Source organism: Schistocerca serialis, chromosome 3 (genome assembly GCF_023864345.2).
Source record: "Schistocerca serialis cubense isolate TAMUIC-IGC-003099 chromosome 3, iqSchSeri2.2, whole genome shotgun sequence".
Taxonomy (NCBI): domain Eukaryota; kingdom Metazoa; phylum Arthropoda; class Insecta; order Orthoptera; family Acrididae; genus Schistocerca; species Schistocerca serialis.
This window is the reverse complement of record NC_064640.1, coordinates 424,031,152-424,055,322: the sequence shown is the minus strand read 5'-3', so window position 1 is coordinate 424,055,322 and position 24,171 is coordinate 424,031,152. Positions and strand designations below refer to the sequence as shown.

The following is a 24,171-nucleotide window of genomic DNA, read 5'->3' as shown; positions in this document are numbered from 1 at the left end:
CTGAAATGAAAGATAGCAAATCAAATCTGAAATGCATAACTCTGCTTTCAAATACTCCTTTACAAAAGAAAGCCCAAGAAATTACCCCAGTTTAATCCTCATATCACTGAAAAGATGAGTGAAACATGTGTTAGTGTCAATGGTGTTAGTGTCAATGGTGTTGAGCTAAAATCATTAAAACTGAACAAAGCTTCAGGACCTGACTGAATCCCTGTCCCATTCTATACTGAATTTCTGGGCGAGTTAACCCCTCTTCTAACTATAATCTGTCATAGATCCCTTAAATGAAAAACCATGCCAAGTAGTTGGAAGAAAGCACAACTCACACCAATCTTCAAAAAGGGTAGTAGAAGTCATCCACAAAACAACCATCCAATATACCAGGTGATCAAAAAGTCAGTATAAATTTGAAAACTTAATAACCACTGAATAATGTAGATAGAGAGGTAAAAATTGACACACATGCTTGGAATGACATGGGGTTTTATAAGGGGAAAAAAAAAAAAAGAAGAAGAAGAAGAAGAAGAAGAAGAAGACAAAGTTCACAAAACGTCCAACAGATGGTGCTGGACACAAAACGTCAGTGACTGCACATGACAATCGTGTATAAAAGGAGCTGTAATGAGAGAGAGAGAATCAGATGCACCAGCAGTCACAGCATGTTGACGTTACCTGAAAAGGTGCTTTTAGTGAAGCTGTATTATGAGAATGGGGAATGTGCTAGTTCAGTGTTATGATCCTATCACCATAGGAAGGGGATTCCAATGGGTAAAGGTCTGTTGACAAATGCAGCTGTGGTGAGAATGATTTCGAAGTTCGAAGCCAAGGGTGGTTTAGACGATAGACCCCGTAGTGGCCGACCAAGCACAAGGTGCATTACTGCTGAGACAGTTCAGGAAGAAATGGAGACTGTAGTGGGTTCGTCTATGCATGGGGACGCCAGCGCTCATGCAGTCGCATGTCACACCGGCATTCCATACACTACAGTTTGGTTGGCACTTAGGCATACCCTCCGATGCTATCCGTACAAAATCCATCAGCATCATGAACTGTTACCTGGCGATTTAGTGAAGCAGAGGGTATTTGCAGTGTGGGCATTTGAAAAGATGGTGGAAGATGACGATTGGTTGAGTAACGTGTTGTGGACCAACGAAGCTCATTTCACGCTCCGAGGGTCTGTCAACACCCACAACTGCAGAATTTTGGCTACTGAAAATCCTAGAACTGTCATGGAAACTCAATTTCACGATGAGAAAGTCACGGTATGGGTTGTATTTATCACATCTACATTTCTTCGAGGAAATGCATGATTCTGGTTTTGTAACTGCTACCATGACAGGTGAGAGGTACGCCGATATGTTACAGAATAGCATGATCCCCAGCCTGGCTGAGAAACACCTGCTGGAACATATGTTGTTTATGCAGGATGGTGCTCCACCCCATATTGCTAGATGCGTGAAAGATATCTTGCACGCGTCGTTTGGTGATGATCATGTGCTCAGCCACCACTTTCATCATGCTTGGCCGCCCAGGTCCCCAGACCTCAGTTCGTGTGATTATTGGCTTTGGGGTTACCTGAAGTCGCAAGTGTATCGTGATCGACCGGCATCTTTAGGGATGCTGAAAGACAACATCAGACGCCAATGCCTCACCATATCTCCGGACATGCTTTACAGTGCTGTTCACAACATTATTCCTCGACTACACCTATTGTTGAGGAATGATGGTGGACTTATTGAGAATTTCCTGTAAGGAACATCATCTTTGTTTTGTCTTACTTTGTTATACTAATTATTGCTATTCTAATCAGATGAAGCGCCATCTGTTGGACATTTTTTGTACTTTTGTAATTTTTTAAAATTTTTTTAAATTTATTTATTTTTTTTTTTGTTCTAATAAAAACCCATGTCATTGCAAGCATGTGTGTCAATTTGTACCTCTCTATCTACATTGTTCCATGATTTATTCAGTTTTCAAATTTATACTGACTTTTTGATCACCTGCTACTTGACATCAATTTGTTGCAGAATCTTAGAACATAATCTAAGCTCAAATATAATGAGGTATCTTGAACAAAATGGCCTCCTCCATGCCAACCAGTATGGATTATGTAGACATTGATCATGTGTAATGCAACTCAAACTTTTCTCACAAGGGTTCTGGTATAGAGAAAGCTATTTGCGCTTACAGTGATAATGTACTTAATTCATTAGATAATAAATTAGAGGCTATTGGCATTTTCTGTTACCTGTCAAAAGCCTTTGACTGTGTCAACCACATCATTCTCTTAAGTAAATTAGAATATTATGGTGCCACCGGCAATGCTGCAAAATGGTTTGAGTCTTATCTATGTAACAGGAAACAAAGGGTGTCGTTGCGAAATACCTGTGCAGTAAGCAATCAGTCTTCATCTGAATGGAAATTAATTACATGTGGGGTTCCTCACAGTTCCATCTTGGGTCCATTGCTTTTTCTTGTGTACATTAATGACCTCTCATCTGTTACATTGCCAGATGTTTAGTTTGTTTTGTTTGCAGATGATACAAATATTGCAATAAGTAGCAAGTTAAGTACAGATTTAGAAATAGCTGCTAATAAAATTTTCACTGACATTATCATGTGGATTAAAGCTAATTCACTGTCATTAAACTTTGAGAAGACCCACTATATGCAGTTCAGAACCTGTAAGAGATTTTCTTCCAGCATGTGAATAACATACGAAGACATGCAGATCGAAGAGGTTGACAGTTTTAAATTTCTCGGAGTTCAACTCAATAATAAATTCAGTTGGGAAGAGCATACCACAGAATTGCTTAAGTGCCTAAACAAGTCTGTATATGCTGTGAGAATGATGTCAGATGTAGGAGATATAAATATTAAAAAAACTTGCATACTTTGCTTACTTTCATTCTATTATGTCATATGGGATCATATTCTGGGGTAGCTCATCAAACCGAGCAAAAGTTTTTAGGGTGGAAAATCATGTGATAAGAATCATTTGAGGTGTAAATTCGAGGAACTTTGTAGTCTAACCACTGCTTCTCAGTATATTTATTCCTTAATGAAATTTGTTGCAAGTAATTCATCTCTATTTCCAACCAATAGCTCAATACATAGTATCAATACTAGGAATAAGAACAATCTACATAAAGACCTAAAATCACTTACCTTGGTCCAAAAAGGGCTCCAATATTCAGGAACACACATTTTCAATAAATTTCCAGCAACCATTAAAAACTTGGTTTCAGATAAAGTATGGTTTAAGCAGAGTTTGAAAGACTTTTTGATAGGCAACTCCTTCTACTCCATAGATGAATATCTTAACAGAGACTGTTAAGTCAGCTTAAGTAAAAATCTCTGTTAGATTTAATTTTTGACAGCACTTGGTCACAACAGTCAAGATTAGGTATTTTGTGTATGGTAAATTTATTAATAGTGCATAACAGTGTTTCATTCTGACAGCATGTTAATTCTGTAAAAATTAGCTGTTCCAGTTTACCACATTGCATTCACCTATTTCGACAATCTCCTGGCAAATGTTCAGGGTAGTAAGTATTATACTCAAATGTTTCTTGTTTTTATGTTGTACTTTCTGACATGTTCCACACCCATAAGAATCATCTCATTTTATGGGTCTAAGGAATGAAAACTGAATCTAATCTAATCTACTCTACATACTAAAAGCTTTGAAAGAAGGCAGTCAGGTAGACACAGTATTTCTTGATTTCTGAAAAGTATTTGACTCAGTACCACACCTACACTTATTGTCAAAAGTTTGATCATATTGGTTATCAAGAGGAGTTTGCAACTGGATTGGGGACTATTTCATAGTGAGGACACAGCGTGTTATCTTGAAGAGTCATCATCAGATGTAGAAGCAACTTTTGATGCGCACAGGGAGGTGTGTTGACCTTGTAGACAATATTAATAGTAACCTCAGAGTTTTTCCAGATGATGCAGTTACCTGTAATGAATAGACAGAATCATTGAAAGAAACATCGTTTTAGTCTAAAAAGTATCCTTATTGTAACACATCTTATTTTTAATTGTTGAGTTATGAGACATTCTTTAGGTTTAAAATGACATTTATTCATAATTCTGCATTCCATGTGCAGTGTTTCATTAGACCCTAAAGGGAGAGGGGGTTGCAGTGCTTGACTGATTCCATGTTATGTTCGTGAAGGAGACTCATTGTTAGAAGGGCCTTTTAAACAGGCTTCTTAACTTGTAGCACAAAGAATAGCGGCAAAATTACATCTGTTGATGTGATGAATGAAGGGCTGAAATGATTTACATGCAGTTTGTACATACATACATTAATACTTATTCCATAGATCATGAATACAACATTTTGTAATGATGTGGAACATGTCACTTTAACATAAGTTTTTATTTACACAAAATAATTAATTTTTTTAGATCACCCTTTCTTCTAGTGTTGTAGCTATGCACTTCACTGTTATTTTTCAGTTGGGATGGGTTATTAATAACAAATTTCATAAGTGAATATATGTATTGCAAAGGTACTGTGAATATTCTGAGTTCCTTAAATAAATGTCAGCAAGGTGATCTTGGGTGGACTCCAGCTATTATTCTGATTACACGCTTTTGTGCAATGAATACTTTCTCTCTTAATGATGAATTGCCCCAAAATATGATGTCATATGAAAGCAGTGAATGGAAATAGCCATAGTAGGCTAATTTACTGATATGTTCATCACCAAAATTTGCAATAACCCTAACAGCATAAGTAGCTGAACCTAACCGTTTCAGCAGATCATCGATGTGTTTCTTCCAGTTCAATTTCTCATCAATGCACACACCCAGAAATTTTGAATATTCTACCTTAGCAACAGACTTCTGTTCACAATCTATATTTACCAATGGTGTTATGCTATTTACTGTACAGAATTGTATAAACTGTGTTTTCTCAAAATTTAGTGAGAGTCCATTTGCAGAGAACCACTTAATAATTTTCTGAAAGACATTATTTACAATTTCCTCAGCTGATTCTTGTTTGTTGGGTGTGATTACTATACTTGTATCATCAGAAAAAAGAACTAGCTTTGCGTCTTCATGAATATAGAGTGGCAAGTCATTAATATATATTAAGAACAATATGGGACCCAAGACTGAACTCTGTGGGACACCATTCTTGGTTCCTCCCCAGTTAGTGTGTGTTCCCTGCCGTCGTTGGGTAAGCAGCTGCAGCAGCAAGTCGTATACTCCTAGCTCACTCATTTGTTACATAGTTTAATTCTTAATTTCTTTGCGTGTTTTTGGTACTTGCATTGTTTAATTCATAAATTTCTTGCATATTATAGTATTTGAGAGTTTTAGCATTGCGTTTTAGTACCTGAATAGTGTAAAACCGCATAGTCTCCTTCCGCCGCCGAGCAGTGTGTCAGCAGTGCGCAAGTAGCAGAATTACTGCATTTACTAGGCAATCTTGTATTTTAATAACCGTTTAAATTTTGTGTCGATTTGTTTGCACTCTCTGTAGATTAGTTCAGAAGTTCTTTGCACAACAGTTTTTAGCATGGATAGGGACTGCAACTGCTGTGTTCAGATGCAGGCTGAGTTGGCATCCCTTCGCTCCCAGCTTCAGGCAGTGTTTGCTTCGGTCACACAGCTTGAGGCTGTTGCCAATGGGCATCACTGTGGGGGCCTGGATGGGGGTTTGTCGGGGATGGCCAGCTTGTCCCATGCATCCCCCGATCGGGCTACGACTCTGGTTGCCCAGATACTGCCCACATTGAGGCTGATCCCTCACCTGTGGTAGAGTGGGAGGTCGTCTCAAGGTGTGGCAGGGGGCGAAAGACATTCTGGAGGGCTGAAAGGAAGGCCTCTCCAGTTTGTCTGACGAACCGGTTTCAGGCTCTGTCTCAGGCTGATACTGATCTTCGGCCTGACACGGCTGCTTGTCCTGTTCCAGAGGTTCCCCTCAGTCTGCAAGATCCGGGCAGTCGCAGAGGGTGGGCTTACTGGTAGTTGGGAGCTCCAACGTCAGCCGTGTAATGGGGCCCCTTAGGGATATGGCAGCAAGAGAGGGGAAGGAAACCAATGTGCACTCCATGTGCATACTGGGGGAGTCATTTCAGATGCGGAAAGGGTCCTTCCGGATGCCATGAAGGGTACAGGGTGCACCCATCTGCAGGTGGTCACTCATGTCGGCACCAATGATGTGTGTCGCTATGGGTCGGAGGAAATCCTCTCTGGCTTCCGGCGGCTATCTGATTTGGTGAAGACTGCCAGTCTCCCTAGCGGGATGAAAGCAGAGCTCACCATCTGCAGCATCGTCGACAGGACTGACTGTGGACCTTTGGTACAGAGCTGAGTGGAGGGTCTGAATCAGAGGCTGAGACGGTTCTGCGACCGTGTGGGCTGCAGATTCCTCGACTTGCGCCATAGGGTGGTGGGGTTTCAGGTTCCGCTGGATAGGTCAGGAGCCCACTACATGCAACAAGCGGCTACATGGGTAGCAGGGGTTGTGTGGCATGGGCTGGGCGGTTTTTTAGGTTAGATGGCCTTGGGCAAGTACAGAAAGGGCAACAGCCTCAACGGGTGCGGGGCAAAGTCAGGACATGCGGGGACCAAGCAGCAATCGGTATTGTAATTGTAAACTGTCGAAGCTGCGTTGGTAAAGTACCAGAACTTCAAGCGCTGATAGAAAGCACTGAAGCTGAAATTGTTATAGGTACAGAAAGCTGGCTGAAGCCAGAGATAAATTCTGCCAAAATTTTTACAAAGGTACAGGCGGTGTTTAGAAAGGATAGATTGCATGCAACCGGTGGTGGAGTGTTCATCACTGTTAGTAGTAGTTTATCCTGTAGTGAAGTAGAAGTGGATAGTTCCTGTGAATTATTATGGGTGGAGGTTACACTCAACAACCGAGCTAGGTTAATAATTGGCTCCTTTTACCGACCTCCTGACTCAGCAGCATTAGTGGCGGAACAACTGAGAGAAAATTTGGAATACATTTCACATAAATTTTCTCAGCATGTTATAGTCTTAGGTGGAGATTTCAATTTACCAGATATAGACTGGGACACTCAGATGTTTAGGACGGGTGGTAGGGACAGAGCATTGAGTGACATTATACTGAGTGCACTATCCAAAAATTACCTCGAGCAATTAAACAGAGAACCGACTCGTGGAGATAACATCTTGGACCTACTGATAACAAACAGACTCAAACTTTTTGACTCTGTATGTGCAGAACAGGGAATCAGTGATCATAAGGCCGTTGTAGCATCCCTGAATATGGAAGTTAATAGGAATATTAAAAAAGGGAGGAAGGTTTATCTGTTTAGCAAGAGTAATAGAAGGCAGATTTCAGACTACCTAACAGATCAAAATGAAAATTTCTGTTCCGACACCGACAATGTTGAGTGTTTATGGAAAAAGTTCAAGGCAATCGTAAAATGCATTTTAGACAGGTACGTGCCGAGTAAAACTGTGAGGGACGGGAAAAACCCAGCGTGGTACAACAACAAAATTAGGAAACTACCGCGAAAGCAAAGAGAGCTTCACTCCAAGTTTAAACGCAGCCAAAACCTCTCAGACAAACAGAAGCTAAACGATCTCAAAGTTAGCATAAGGAGGGCTATGCGTGAAGCATTCAGTGAATTCGAAAGTAAAATTCTATGTACCGACTTGACAGAAAATCCTAGGAAGTTCTGGTCTTATGTTAAATCAGTAAGTGGCTCGAAACAGCATATCCAGACCCTCCGGGATGATGATGGCATTGAAACAGAGGATGACACGCGTAAAGCTGAAATACTAAACACCTTTTTCCAAAGCTGTTTCACAGAGGAAGACCGCACTGCAGTTCCTTCTCTAAATCCTTGCACAAACGAAAAAATGGCTGACATCAAAATAAGTGTCCAAGGAATAGAAAAGAACTGGAATCACTCAACAGAGGAAAGGCCACTGGACCTGATGGGATACCAATTCGATTCTACACAGAGTACACGAAAGAACTTGTCCCCCTTCTAACAGCCGTGTACCGCAAGTCTCTAGAGGAACGGAAGGTTCCAAATGATTGGAAATGAGCACAGGTAGTCCCAGTCTTCAAGAAGGGTCATCGAGCAGATGCGCAAAACTATAGACCTATATCTCTGACGTCGATCTGTTGTAAAATTTTAGAACATGTTTTTTGCTTGAGTATCATGTCGTTTTTGGAAACCCAGAATCTACTATGTAGGAATCAACATGGATTCCGAAAACAGTGATCGTGTGAGACCCAACTCGCTTTATTTGTTCATGAGACCCAGAAAATATTAGATACAGGCTCCCAGGTAGATGCTATTTTTCTTTACTTCTGGAAGGCATTCGATACAGTTCCGCACTGTCGCCTGATAAACAAAGTAAGAGCCTACGGAATATCAGACCAGCTGTGTGGCTGGATTGAAGAGTTTTTAGCAAACAGAACACAGCATGTTGTTATCAATGGAGAGACGTCTACAGACGTTAAAGTAACCTCTGGGGTGCCACAGGGGAGTGTTATGGGACCATTGCTTTTCACAATATATATAAATGACCTAGTAGATAGTGTCGGAAGTTCCATACAGCTTTTCGCGGATGATGCTGTAGTATACAGAGAAGTTGCAGCATTAGAAAATTGTAGCGAAATGCAGGAAGATCTGCAGCGGATAGGCACTTGGTGTAGGGAGTGGCAACTGACCCTTAACATAGACAAATGTAATGTATTGCGAATACATAGAAAGAAGGATCTTTTATTGTATGATTATATCATAGCGGAACTGGTAGCAGTTACTTCTGTAAAATATCTGGGAGCATGCGTGCGGAACGATTTGAAGTGGAATGATCATATAAAATTAATTGTTGGTAAGCCGGGTACCAGGTTGAGATTCATTGGGAGAGTCCTTAGAAAATGTAGTCCATCAACAAAGGAGGTGGCTTACAAAACACTCGTTCAACCTATACTTGAGTATTGCTCATCAGTGTGCGATCCGTACCAGATCAGGTTGACGGAGGAGATAGAGAAGATCCAAAGAAGAGCGGCGCATTTTGTCACAGGGTTATTTGGTAACCGTGATAGCGTTACGGAGATGTTTAACAAACTCAAGTGGCAGACTCTGCAAGAGAGGCGCTCTGCAGCGCGGTGTAGCTTGCCCGCCAGGTTTCGAGAGGGTGCGTTTCTGGATGAGGTATTGAATATATTGCTTCCCCCTACTTATACCTCCCGAGGAGATCACGAATGTAAAATTAGAGAGATTAGAGTGCGCACAGCGGCTTTCAGAGAGTTGTTCTTCCCGTGAACCATACGCGACTGGAACAGGAAAGGGAGGTAATGACAGTGGCACATAAAGTGCCCTCCGCCACACACCGTTGGGTGGCTTGCGGAGTATAAATGTAGATGTAGATGTAGAGGACTCTACTGATTTTTGGAGACTATTTGTACTGTTAATTTCAACCTTCTGCATTCTTCCAGTTAAATATGAATTAAATTATTTGTGCACTGTCCCACTCATACCACAATACTTAAGCTTATCTAGAAGAATTTTATGATTCACACAATCAAAAGCCTTTGAGAGATCACAAAATATTCCAGTTGGTGATGTTTGGTTAATCAATGCGTTTAATATTTGATCAGTGAAAGCATGTATAGAATTTCTGTTGAAAAGCCTTTCTGAAAATGAAATTGACATTTTTACAAATATGTGATGCTACTCTCAAATACATTACTTTTTCAAGAATTTTTGACAAAGCTGTCAAAAAAAGAGATTGGGCGGTAGTTGTTAGCATCACACTTATCCCCTTTTCTATACAATGGTTTAATAATAACATCTATTTATATGTGCCTGCGATACCTTCTTGATGTAGAAATATTGTAATTATTCCTTCTTAGAATTAACATTTCTTCTGCAACAGAAATCTCTGCATTATACGATGCATGAAATTTTTTGTATGAACTCTAAAAAATTATGATTATATTCCTGCTTGTGTCTGTGTATGTGCGGATGGTTATGTGTGTGTGTGCGACACATAGTAAATCTTTCCCATCCCTAAATATTTGTAGATTTTTTATATATGTGTGGCAACCCGAAAACAGTAACTTTGAGTTTTGATTTGCACAATTTTTGCCATATATTATTCAGTGTCTTTGTTTTTGTGCTGGTTTATTATTATTAATTTTTTTTTTTTTTGCGTTTTGTTGTGATTGTTCTGTAGTTAAGTAGTTAAAGTTGTTCTACAGTGTATCTCACATTGATAATTCCTTCATCATACAACAGAGGGGTACAATTTATGACATTGGTGAGCCCTATACTAAAACAACTTCACCAAACTACTTGGTGCAGGCATTATACACCCATCAGATAACAATTGGTTTCCCCCATGCACTTTGTCCAGAGGAAAGGTGGTTCATTTTGTCTGTTCAGTTACTACATATTTCTGAATTCTCACACTATTATAGACAATTGTGTGATCCCACGTATTCAGGACTTCGCCCAACTCATCAACTGTACTTGAGTGTTCAGTGTTCTGTGAGCTTACCACCGAACACCCATGTTCAAGAGCAACATCTTCATGACTACTGTAATTACTCCTTTTGGACTCTCTGAGTACTGTTTCATGACATACAACCTCAAAAATGCAGCCCAGACTTGGCAGCAGTTTATTGATTATTTGTTGTTTAACCTCCAGCTTGCATATGCCTGTTTGGATGATGTCCTGAGGAATGAAAACTGCAGCTAGCTCAAATCCAGGCCACACTAAATAATAATGATGTCAAAATCAACTACAAGAAGTCACAACTAACTCACAACAGTTTTGCTTTCCTAGGCTATACTGTATCGACTGAGGGCATCCAACCAACATCTGACCATGTTGAGTGCATCCATAACCTTCCTAGACCCACAAACTATCATGAATTGACAAAATTCCTGGGCATTACAAACTTGTACCATCATGACCTTCCTTATGTTACCTCCATCCAGGCATTGCTTGCTGATACCCTGATTGGAAAAAATACCTCAGGTGTGAGGGAAGCTCTGTGGACTGATGACATGATCCAAGCATTTAAAGCTCTCAAGTCTGCTCTCAGCCACGCTGTCATGCTGGCACCCCCAGTACTTGATGCCCCCATCTACATCATGGCTGATGTGAGAAATACATCAATAGGATCAGTTTTGCAATAGCACATTGGTGATGCCATCAAGCCTCTCAGATGTTTCTTCAAAAAAGCTTTTGCCTGCCCAGTTCAAGTGGTCTACATTTGACTGCAAATTCCTCACAGTTTGTGAAGCAGACAGACACTTCTGTGACAATACTGATTGTGAGTTTACTAGCTTTACCAACCATTGGCTACTTACAGGTGCCATCCACAATCCTAGTAAAAGTGCTCCTCCTCAGCATCTGAGGCACGTGGAACCAATCAGCCAATATTCTACAGATGTATGCTATATATGCAGTTTTGACAATGTTGTTGCTGATTACCTGTCCAGTGTGAACATTACCACATCCCCTATTGAGATTGGCAAGTTGGGCTGCCTGCAAACAGATGACATCAGTCTTGCAGACATGCTACAGGACGCAAAATATGCAGACCAGTTGTACTTCTCCCCCTCCAACAAGTGGTATTCAACTCTCTGCATGATCTTGCTCATCCAGGCATCAAGGCCACTATGAAACTGGTTTCTGAATGATTCATCTGGTCCAAAATTAAGAACAACTGTTGTGACTGGATGCAGGCCCGTATACCTTGCCCGAGAAGTAAATTGGATGTCATGCACAGCCCCCTCTAGGACTATCCAGCGTCTCCAAAGGACGCCTACATCATGCACACAATGACGTTGTCAGCCCCTGCCTTCCTGCAAGGACTTTCAATATATACTCTCATTCATTGACTGAGTAATAAGGTCGATCAAAGCCATCCCTCTATCCAACATTATGGCTGAGTCATTTGACCATGCTTTTGGCAACTCCTAGATTTTTCACTTTGGTTGCCCTTCATCTATACCACTAGTCAGGGTCACCAATTCAAATATTCGCTATTCACCAAACTATGCAAGTTGTGCAGTGTTGACAAGTTCCACACTACTGTCTACCACGTGCAGAGCAACAGCCTCATGAAGTATTGGCACTGCATCAAAAGGTGACACTCATGTGCCATGGTGGTTTGTGGTGGTCAGTGACACCCCCATGGATCCTCCTAAGAATACATGCCACTCACAAAGAGAACCTACAAGCCTCGCTTGTTGATACCCTCTATGGTGAACTGCTCTTCCTTCCTGGCAAGTTCATTGAACATTATAACCTCCCAAACAATGATGGGCTTCCCACTCTAGTTGATCAAGTATGTGAACACATTTTCCACATCCATATTCCTTTGCTGAAATTGCATTCAGTACCATGAGTGTTTTTCACAAAGGACTCCCCCTCCATTATGCTTCATGACAACCCTGTCTGTGCGTCTTTTCAGCCCCAATACTAAGGCCCTCACAAGGTTCTTGACCATGGACAGAACACATTGGACATACTACTAAATGACAGATGCCAGACAGTCTCAGTGAGTAGGGGAAAGCCAGCCTGGTTCTTAACACATGACCTACAGTCACCTGTTTCCTTACATTCACTGGCCATAGTCAACAACACACCTCCATGAGACACAACACTTGAAGTGTATGATGATTTTACCATTCAAAGTGTTGCTCTCCTCTCAACTCCTTGACACCATCCCAAAACATGTCTACTGTCAATGTCGTGTTTACCTGGACGACATCTCCATCAAGCTTTGAGACAGCACTGTCTTCATTTCCGACCTTCTTCTGCGTATGCAAGGTGATGCCTCAACAATTCACATACAGCTATTGAACTCCTCCAAGCTCCCTCCAGACACTGAGCAGGACCTCATAGTAGCCAAAATCTTGGGTGATAGCATCCTGTCTATTGTCATCCCTCTCTGCCGTCCGCCCCAATAGCTGAATGGTTAGTGTGACCGACTGCCGTCCTAAGTGGCCCGGGTTCGATTCCTGGCTGGGTTGGGGATTTTCTCCACTCGGGGACTGGGTGTTGTCTTCATCATCATTTCATCCCCATCTAGCATGCAGGTCACCCAATGTGGCATCGAATGTAATAAGACCTGAACCAAGGTGGCCGGACCTGCCCCATAAGGGGCTTCCCGGCCAATGATACCAAACGCTTATTTCCATTTCCATCCCTCTCTGCCGACAGCTCATGGACATCCCTCTTGTTGATGAATCTCCTAAATCCCATGTGGGATGGCACATTTGACCACCTACATAGCTTCAAGATTTTACTGAGGACAGCATCTCCAATCCAGTTCCTCCCCCTTTGCTTCAGACCACTTGAGGTGGAGGGGGGAGGGGGGGTGGGAGGCTCTGTGGTGGCTACAGGCTGCAATAACAGCAACTTAGAGTTTTGACTTGCACACTCTTTGATCTACTTTCTTTGACATCTTTGTCTTTGCACAGGTTTCCTGATGTTTTTTACTTCTTGTGCTTGTCATGCAGTTGCGTGATTAAAGTTATTCTACAGCATATTTTGTGGTGGTGATTTCTACTCCTTGATCATGTGACAAAGTAGCAGAATTTACCACATGTAGTTTAGTATTTTGTCATAGCAGAAAAACGTCTGCAGCAATAAATAATAATTGTGAATTGTATATCTAAAATAAAATGAAAGAATCTCTCATTGCTCTTTTATCTAAATTATCAAAATATCTGTATTGTAGAAGCACAAACCTCTTACTATCACTATAAGGGACAATATAAAGAGTAAAATTAGACTTCATTCTTGCAGTACATAAATTAATTTGAATTACAACATTTTAGCTTTAGTGTGTGATGAATGTTATGAATATCAAGAGTATCACAGAAAAGCCCTGTAACCAACAGCACCATCAAAATAGTCATATAATTATGAAATATTGAAAGTCTCTTCAGGTTTACTGCCAGATCCTAAAATCAACTTGACTCAATATTTTGGTGATCCAACTGGTTGCCATCTTCATGGAGAATGCTGCTTCTGCTGATGAGTCCCACTGAGAACTGACGCCAGGCTGCAAATTGACGTCCTAAATAGGCCACCGTTCAGTACACGGTGCATATGCCACCCATCACAGTTGCTACCTTTCAAGACTGGAAAGTGGTGCCACCCATAGTAGAACACTGGCAGCAATGATATATTACACTCAGGGCCACACCCAAGAGCATTCAATTTTGATGTGAGATAGTACAGGATTTCACATTCTGCTAAGAGGAAACCCATTGTCTCTGTTGATTAAATTATCTGCCAACCTAATGTCAATCGTCTCTTTATAGACACTGTTCTAAAAACCAGAAATGTTGGCAACTACTACGGTTTCATCAAATTTCATACTGTGTCCCTCATTTAAGCAGTGTTCTGCTACTGCCAATTTTTTTCTGGCTGTTGTAGCCTCGTATGACAGCAACGTTCCACACACCTATCATCAACTGTGCGAATCGAACGGCCAATGTAATCCTTCCCACATTGACACAGAATTTTGTATACACTGGGTTTCCTAAGCCCCAAATCATCTTTCACAGAGCCAAGTTGTGCCCTAATCTTAGAAGGTGGACAGAACACACTCTTAATGTTAAATTTCCTCAAAATTTGTCCAATCTTAAATGATAGGCCTCCAGCATAAGGAAGAAAGGCCACTGATCTATGTTCCTCTTCATGCACCTCTAGAGGTGGTCCAAACTCCATATCTCAATGAATCTGCTTCTGGGAGTACCCATTTTCCTTAGAAACAGCTATCAAATGTGCAATTTCTAGGGTTAAGCTGTCCGCGTCAGAAATGACATATGCTCATCCACCACACCAATGCATTGGCATCCTTAGAACTTTGGTATGCAGAGCATATGCCATTTCTGACACTGACAGGATTTCAACTGCTCCATTTCACCCACTATTCCCAATAGTCCAGATATTTTCTATAAGGTTAAGAGTGGATAATTTAGCACACCTGTCATGGTGCAGTCATGTGCCTCAGTGTTTGTCAAACCATGAATGCACGTAAGCAGCCCTCTGAATATTGCTGTTGTCATAGTGAGGGGAGTATTCACACCACATTCATGAAGATATAGAAGAAAGGACAGCACTTGCTCACCAAAAATGTTGCAATAAGAATCCTGAATCCTGTTCATGATAATCTGAATGTGTGGGCCCAAGTCATGGTACAAAAAGCACCGCAAAAAATTACAGAATTACTTCAGCCTGAACTACAATCTCCACATAGAGTTGGTTAAATGCCTCAATGGGCCATTGGTGCACTTTATCTTCTTCTTTTTTATAGTTTTATCCATATTTTCACATTATTGGTATGTTAATGTATGAACTTGGCAATGTTAGCGAAAGAAGGTGGCAAGATACCCCTTTTCCAATGCTCCAAAGTGCCCAGGGTGCTCTTTTAAGGAGATGACATCCCAAAGTGCTTGTTAGCAAACTCACCATTATGATTAGTGAATTAGAACTCTCCAACCAAACAGCAGCAGGAGCACTACCACCAACTTGAAAGACGGCAACAATAAACCATCTGTTACCATGACTGAAGCTTTCATTATTAACAAAATTAAAATTACATCTCACAATTACACATGGTCTGTCGAGAATAGAAGTATTGGTAACTCCTTTCAGTTTGTTTTTTGTGACACCTACTCCAGTGCCACTCTTTGTTTCTTTGTTAGTAACACTCTTGACAACAGTAGCATGATGACATGCACATCAGCAGCATCCATGGTGTGACATGGCTCAGTGAAGTTGCCTATGCAGTAGCCCAGTCCAATCCAGCTTCACATCACATATCACCCTCTCCAGTCAGCAAAGCTAGATTAGATTAGATTAGCACTTGTTTGATAGATCATGAATACGACACTTCGTAATGATGTGGAACATGTCAGGTTAATAAAAGGTGTCTATACAAGATATTACATTAGAAAAGATATTACATGACACTCATTTTTTTTTTTTTTTTTTTTTTTGGGGAGGGGGGTTAGGAAATTACCCACATACTATATCAAAAAATTCATCTAATGAGTAGAAGGAGTTGCCATTAAGAAATTCTTTTTATTTCCTTTTAAATGCTATATGGCTATCTGTCAGACTTTTGATGCTATTAGGTAAGTGACCAAAGACTTTTGTGGCAGCATAATTTACCCTCTTCTGAGCTAAAGTTAGATTTAACCTTGAGCAGTGAAGATCATCCTTTCTCCTAGTGTTGTAGCGATGTACACTGCTATTACTTTTGAATTCATTCAGATTGTTAATAACAAATTTCATAAGTGAATATATATATTGTGAGGCTACAGTGAAGATTTCTAGCTCATTAAATAAGTGTCTCCAGGATGATCTTGGATGAGCTCCAGCAATTATTCTTATTACACACTTTTGTGCAATGAACACTCTTTTAGTCAATGATGAGTTACCCCAGAATATGATGCCATACGAAAGCATAGAATGAAAATAGGCGCGGTAAGCTAATTTACTCAGATGTATATCGCCAAAATTTGCAATGACCCTAATAGCATAAGTAGCTGAACTCAGTCGTTTCAGCAGATCCTCAGTGTGTTTTTTCCAGTTCAACCCCTCATCAATGCATACCCCTAGAAATTTTGAATATTCTACCTTAGCTACCGATTTCTGATCAGAGTCTATATTTATTAATGGGGTCATTCCATTTACTGTGTTGAACTGTATATACTTGTTTTGTCAAAGTTTAATGAGAGCCCATTTGCAGAGAACCACTTAATGATTTTCTGAAAAACATCATTTACAATTTCATCAGTTAATTCTTGTCTGTCGGGTGTGATAGCTATACTTGTATCATCGGCAAAAAGTACCAGCTTTGCATCTCCGTGAATATAGAATGGCAAGTCATTAATATATATTAAGAACAGCAGAGGACCCAAGACCGAACCTTGAGGCCCCCCATTCTTGATTGTTCCCCTGTTTGAGAAATCACCAGTTTTTTGCAAATTATGTGAACTGTTTATTTCAACTTTCTGCACTCTTCCAGTTAGGTATGATTTAAACCATTTGAGCACTGTCCCATTCATACCACAGTACTTGAGCTTATCTAGAAGTATTCCATGATTTACACAATCAAAAATCACAAAAAATAGATCACAAAAAATCTCAACAGGTGACTTCCGGTTAATATTTCATTAGTGAAAGTATATATAGCATTTTCCATTGAAAAACCCTTCTGGAAACCAAACTGACATTTTGTTAAAACTTTATTTTTACAAAGATGTGAAGCTACTATACAATACATTACTTTTTCAAGAATTTTGGATAAGGTAGTCAGAAGAGAGATTGGGCGGTAGTTGTTGACATCAGACATATCCCCTTTTTTATGCAGTGGTTTAACAATGGCATACTTCAGTCTATCTGGGAAAATACCCTGCTTCAGAGAGCTATTACATATGTGGCTAAGAATCCCACTTATTTCTTGGGAACAAGCTTTTATTATCCTGCTGGAAATGCCATCAATTCCATGTGAGCTTTTATTCTTCAGAGAGTTTATTATCTTCCTAATTTCAGAAGGAGAGGTGGGAGGAATTTCAATTGTATCAAATGGTGTGGGTAAAAGGCCTCTTCCATTAACTGCCTTGCTTCTTCTAATGAACATTTAGATACTATTTTCTCTACAACATTTAAAAAATGATTATTCAAAATTTTTTTGACTTCCGGCTGGTTGTTTATCAAGTTTCCATTCGCTTTGATGGTGATGCCATCATCCTGTACTCTTGGTTGTCCTGTCTCCCTTGTAATAATATTCCAAATTGTTTTGATTTTGTTATCAGAGGTATTAATCTCAGACATGATGCACATATTTCTGGACTTTTTTATAACCTTTCTTATTGTAGCACAGTAGTTTTTATAATATTTGGCTGTTTCTGGCTCATTACTCTTTCTTGTTGTTAGATACAGTTCCCTTTTGTAGTTACTCTGCTGAGGAGGGCAAGGCCGTGTGTAGGCAACCTGCAAAGAACCATGTTATGTCATTGCAGCTCCGTGTTGCGCTATATGCAGTTGAGCCAGTGACCTTATAATACAATGTGACAATTCCAGTGAAACCATTAGCACAAATGAATTTCAGTGTACAAAACCAAAATAAATGTTAAATAGTAACTTTTTTTTAAAATAAAGGCTTCTCCTGAAAATTTATATCACTGAAACTGAAAAACATTTTTGGGTACATAATACAAACTAGATACCTTTTTGGAATGCTTATTAATTTGTTCATTTAGTAGATCTATCATGTGAATTAACCAAATGCATCAGCGATTTGTTAGCCTTATGAGAAGAACAGAACATGTACTGCAATTTTTCACTATATGATCTGTCTTATGGTATTGGTGTAAATAGAGAAGATACTTGTAACATATGTTGATCAACATTAGATTGAAATGAAAAAGAAATGTCTCATGAAATTCAGTGAAACGGAATGAAAAGAGGTGAATATTTCAGAAGCAAGCTGTCAGAAATGGACAGGCCTACAGCACATGCAACATTTATAGAATTATCAACTCACTACTGATTGGCACACACAAAACAACACATTGTAAAATATTCAGAGTCCATTGATATGTTGATAAAGCAGTTAACTGCATATTGTATAATCCACAGTGTTCAAAATTATTTTATTCCAATGCTAGAACCAAAATAGACCTGTTGGCTGAGCACAGAACATTATTTCTGTAGGTATGTTTATAACCTAAATGAACTATGCCAGTGATTAAATGTTATGCTGTAAAAGAGGGAAAGCAGGAGAATTCAACACTTCAGTTTATTGGACAAGGCTATTCTATTGAACTGTATTTGTTATAGCTGATGTAAAAATATTCCAACACACATGTAAGTAATATCTCTCTTTCCTGTGCCTATATGATTTCAGATCAAATTGAAAGCACATTGGAACGCCTCAAAGTGGACTTTGTTTGTGACTGGTTGTCCCAGCTTCGTACAAGTCACTTCAAAATTTTTGTGTCCTGTCTGTTACCACATCCAGCAGATTATGCAAGAGTTGGTGGTCACTGGTATGTGTAGCAGAAATGGATTATCTGTCATGAATGTCAGAACATTTGTTGTTAAATATCTTATGAAATTACCCTTAATAGCATACTGACATATTATGCTTATGTAGCTACATTTCATGTTCCTGAAAAATATTCTGCCTTGCATTAATTTTCCACAGCATTATTTTAAGTCTCATACATTGGTTTAACTCATTTCTGCTTAAGTATAAGAAATAGAAGTTACATTCTTTAAAATGCTAAGTTTTTGCTCATATTATAGGTAATGTAAATTAAATTTATATTTCATTGTGTGGAAAATAGTGTTGTGTAGTTTGAACTAAATGGCCCACCCCAGGTTCACACAAGTAGGGCTAAATATTTGCAGCTGGACAACTTGTCTGTTGCAGTGTTAATTTTAGTGATGAGCCACTATATAGCATTTTGATAAAAACACAGAATAAAAACACAGAATATCAACACTTTCATATAACTTAAATGATTAAAGCAGCAAACAACAGAAAAATTCTCAGAGGGCATGAATGTTATGTGTTCCATATTTGGTGTTTGCAGTAACATCTTGTGTCAATGATAGTCATTACTACAGTCCAATTACAGTGATGAGCCACCTAATATCATGTAGGGACCCCATAAGCACACAGAAGTGCAGCAATACAATGTGGCATGGACTCAACTAATGTTTGAAATAGTGCTGGAGGGAACTGACACCATGAATCCTGCAGGGGGTAGAGATCTCTTCTGAACAACACACTGCAAGGCATCCCAGATATGCTCAATAACATTCATTTCTGGGGAGTTTGGTGGCAAGCAGAAGTGTTTAAGCTCGGAAGAGCATTCCTCGAGCAATTCTGGAAGTGTAGGGTGCCGCATTGTCCTTATGAAATTTCGGAAGTCTGTCAGAACACACAATGGACATGAATGGATGGAGATGATCAGACAGGATGCTTACGTATGTGTCATCTGTCAGAGTCGTATCTAGACATGTCAGGGGGTCCCACATAACTCCAACTGCACATGCACCACATCATTACAGAGCCTCCACCAGCTTGAACAGTCCATGCTGACATGCAGGGTCCATGGATTCACAAGGTTGTCTCCATACCCGTACACATTTATCTGCTCAATACAACTTGAAACAAGACTCTTCCAACCAGGCAACATGTTCCCTGTTATCAACAGTCCAATGTTGGTCAAGGGTATATGAGTGGACCTTCTCCAAAAGCCCATACTGATGATGGTTCATTGAATGGTTTACATGCTGACACTTGTTGATGGCACAGAATTGAAATCTACCATGATTTGTGGAAACATTGTACATCTGTCACATTGAACGATTCTCTTTAGTCTCTTTGGTCCCATTCTTGCAGGATCTTTTTCTGGCTGCAGGAATATTGGAGATTTGATGTTTTACCAGATTCCTGATATTCACAGTACACTCATGAAATAGTAATATGGAAAAATCCCTGCTTCATCGCTACCTTGGAGATGCTGCGCCCCATCACTCAAATGCTAACTATAACACCACGTTCAAACTCACTTAAATCATGATAACCTGCCATTGTAGGAGCAGTAACCAATCTAACAACTGTGCCAGACACTTGTTGTCTTATATAGGCATTGCTGAGTGCAGAGTGGTACTGCCTGTTTACATACGTCTGTATTTGAATATCCATGCCTATACCAGTTTCTTTGATGCTTCCCTGTAATATTACTTGACAGCTGAATCTTGACATGTTGGAGCTGGTTTCTTTCAGTTATCATATTAAACATCATGCTTGATCTACTTGCCATTGCCAAACTGCCACAAAAATTGGTCAGTTCACTTCCAATTGCTTGTCCAGCATGATGTGTTTGGATCCCAAATCATGGTTCTGGAACTTTTATTTTGTATTTCATCACATGTGATAACCACATCAACAACAATGCTCATACACAATGATGCTAATGAAATAAACATATTTCATACACAGCACTAACTAAACACTACTGGATACTTCTGCAGAAGATATGATTCAGAGTCACATATAAAATTATCACAATCACAGAGATCAGCTTACATTAGATAAGGCTGGACTGGCGTTGCATGAGGCTGAATTTTTGAAGACTACAATTCATCATCGCAACTACATCACCACAACCATAAATATAAATACTGAACCCAGTGTGATGGTGTAGCACAATGGTTAGCATACAAACCCGTCTTGTAGAAGATTGTAGGTTCAAAGGTCGTCAAACACAACCTTTTTTTTTTTTTAATTTGTAAATCTTGTCAAAAGAGTTTGATTGTTATTTTTATTTAGTTACTTAGTTTAAATGTATTTTTTTATTTCTAAATCACTGAGGTCACAGCTCACACAGAGTGCATCACAGAGTGCAGAGTGCCCCAGAGAGCTACAACTCTAAGAAGAATGGCTTCTCGGCTTTTGGCAAGATCAATGTGTAGTTTTTTGGTAAGGATAAGGAAAAGGGAAATATTTTATTTAATTTCTGTAATAATGGGTGAGATCACCCACAATTTTAATTCCTTTTATTTTTTTTTCCTATCATTCTTTTCTCATTTGAAATCTGGCTGTGTTACCTACAATCTGCAACCAAGTACCAACAAATATTGCTCATTGGTTAGTAACATGACAGCTCATGTAGCCATGGTCAACATAGTTTCAGGTAACCAACGATTTACAGTTTGCTTTTACCCCTGCAACTGAATTTTTTCTGTCTTGAATTTGGTCATAGAAGTTAGCTTTAATCACCATGATTTTAGTTCTACCACAGATTGTTGACTGTCATTCTCTCAAATACATTCCACATCATGATGTCCTGGTTAGCTTAGGGCATGAGTTTAAATTCAGGGCTGCAAAATGCATTGTCTGCATCAGTTTAGTTATTAGTCACTTAAAATCAGCTGTCGGCAGAGTATCTCGCATTTCCAACATACCTTGCTGCAGCCACTTCCAACATTGATCTGTGTTACACATCAACAGCATTTGTGAAGTGATCCACCATGTTTGTGTGTCATGTATAACTGAGCAGTAGCCAGCAGCCAATGAGGCCATACTGTAGCAACAAGTATCAGACATCAAATATCAAGAAATTTTAATCAGACTCTTGCTGCCATACCAGTAGGTACACCACACTGCTGTACCAGTTCAGAGTGAAATTCAAACACCTACCAAACACTCCACTGCAGTGCCAGTATGGTTGGGTCCATTTGACCACAACAGATTATGGCATGAGCTACAGTCACTTTTTGCGCCATCATATCCTACACATACCCAACTCAAGACAAGTCCAGAGATTTTGCTGTCCAGGGAAGTTGCTGCACATCTTGCAGAGCCTGTTAAATTTCATGGGCAGTGTGGGAGTGAGCATTGTCTTATTGGAACAACACATCACATACCTGTTGCAAGAATGGTAAAAGAACAGGTCTAAAAACATCCTGCACATACTGAGCACTGGTCAGAATCACCTACAGAAGCACCATAGGTGAACAAGAGCTGTAGTTTATTGCACTCTACACCATTACCTTATAAATAAATAAAAAACTTTTTTTATTTTAAATTCAGTGCATTAGTATTTGTAAAATGACTCTTAGTGTTCATTAAAAAATGACGTTCATTCCACTTGGGACCTGTGGAATGGTACATTAGCTTATTTGTTTTAGTTGCAAATATTTGTCATGTATTGTTTTTCTGACATGTTCCACATCCTGGAGGACCTCCTCACTACGAATCAATTGGAATGAAAGTAAATCTAATCTAATCCATAAGGCCTGAGTTGGCGCCATTGTGTATTTCCCAGAACCGATCGCGGTCCTCTGGTTTGGAGCCGAGTGGAAGGCTTAAATCAGAGGCTCAGACAATTCTGCGGAGATCTGGGGTGCAAATTTCTCGACCTCCGCTATCGGGTGGAGAAATGTAGGGTCCCCCTGAATAGGTCAGGCGTGCACTACACGCCGGAAGCGGCTACAAGGGTAGTGGAGTACGTGTGGAGTGCACATGGGGGTTTTTTAGGTTAGAGAATCCCCTCCCTAGGCCCGACAAGACGCCTCCTGAGACGCAGCAAGGTAGGAGTAGGCAAAATGCAACAGGGAATAACAATATTAATGTGCTAATAGTAAACTGCAGGAGCGTCTACAGAAAGGTCCCAGAACTGCTCTCATTAATAGACGGTCACAACGCTCATATAGTACTAGGGACAGAAAGTTGGCTGAAACCAGACGTAAATAGTAATGAAATCCTAAACTCAGATTGGAATGTATACCACAGAGACAGGCTGGACAGTGAAGGGGGAGGCGTGTTTATAGCGATAAGAAGTGCAATAGTATCGAAGGAAATTGATGGAGATCCGAAATGTGAAATGATTTGGGTGAAGGTCATGGTTAAAGCAGGCTCAGACATGGTAATTGGATGTCTCTATAGGCCCCCTGGCTCAGCAGCTGTTGTGGCTGAGCACCTGAAGGATAATTTGGAAAATATTTCGAGTAGATTTCCCCACCATGTTATAGTTCTGGGTGGAGATTTTAATTTGCCGGATATAGACTGGGAGACTCAGACGTTCATAACGGGTGGCAGGGACAAAGAATCCAGTGAAATTTTTTTAAGTGCTTTATCTGAAAACTACCTTGAGCAGTTAAACAGAGAACCGACTCGTGGCGATAACATATTAGACCTTCTGGTGACAAACAGACCCGAACTATTTGAAAAAGTTAACGCAGAACAGGGAATCAGCGATCATAATGCGGTCACGGCATCGATGATTTCAGCCGTAAATAGGAATATTAAAAAGGGTAGGAAGATTTTTCTGTTTAGAAAAAGTGACAAAAAGCAGATTTCAGAGTACCTGTTGGCTCAACACAAAAGTTTGGTCTCAAGTACAGATAGTGTTGAGGATCAGTGGACAAAGTTCAAAACCGTCGTACATAATGCGTTAGATGAGTATGTGCCAAGCAAGATCATAAGAGATGGAAAAGAGCCACCGTGGTACAACAACCGAGTTAGAAAACTGCTGCGGAAGCAAAGGGAACTTCACAGCAAACATAAACATAGCCAAAGCCTTGCAGACGAACAAAAATTACGCGAAGCGAAATTTAGTGTGAGGAGGGCTATGCGAGAGGCGTTCAATG

General features: G+C 40.0%; 1 protein-coding gene across 1 annotated transcript in view; it reads left to right on the top strand.

The window, feature by feature from the left end:
- The window catches only part of LOC126470304 (protein unc-79 homolog), an 857,658-nt gene that overhangs the window by 142,180 nt on the left and 691,307 nt on the right, over positions 1-24,171 (top strand). The window contains exon 10 of the mRNA XM_050098074.1: positions 18,911-19,052. Within this exon, the coding sequence (XP_049954031.1) occupies positions 18,911-19,052 (142 nt within the window). The remainder of the gene's footprint in view (positions 1-18,910; positions 19,053-24,171) is intronic.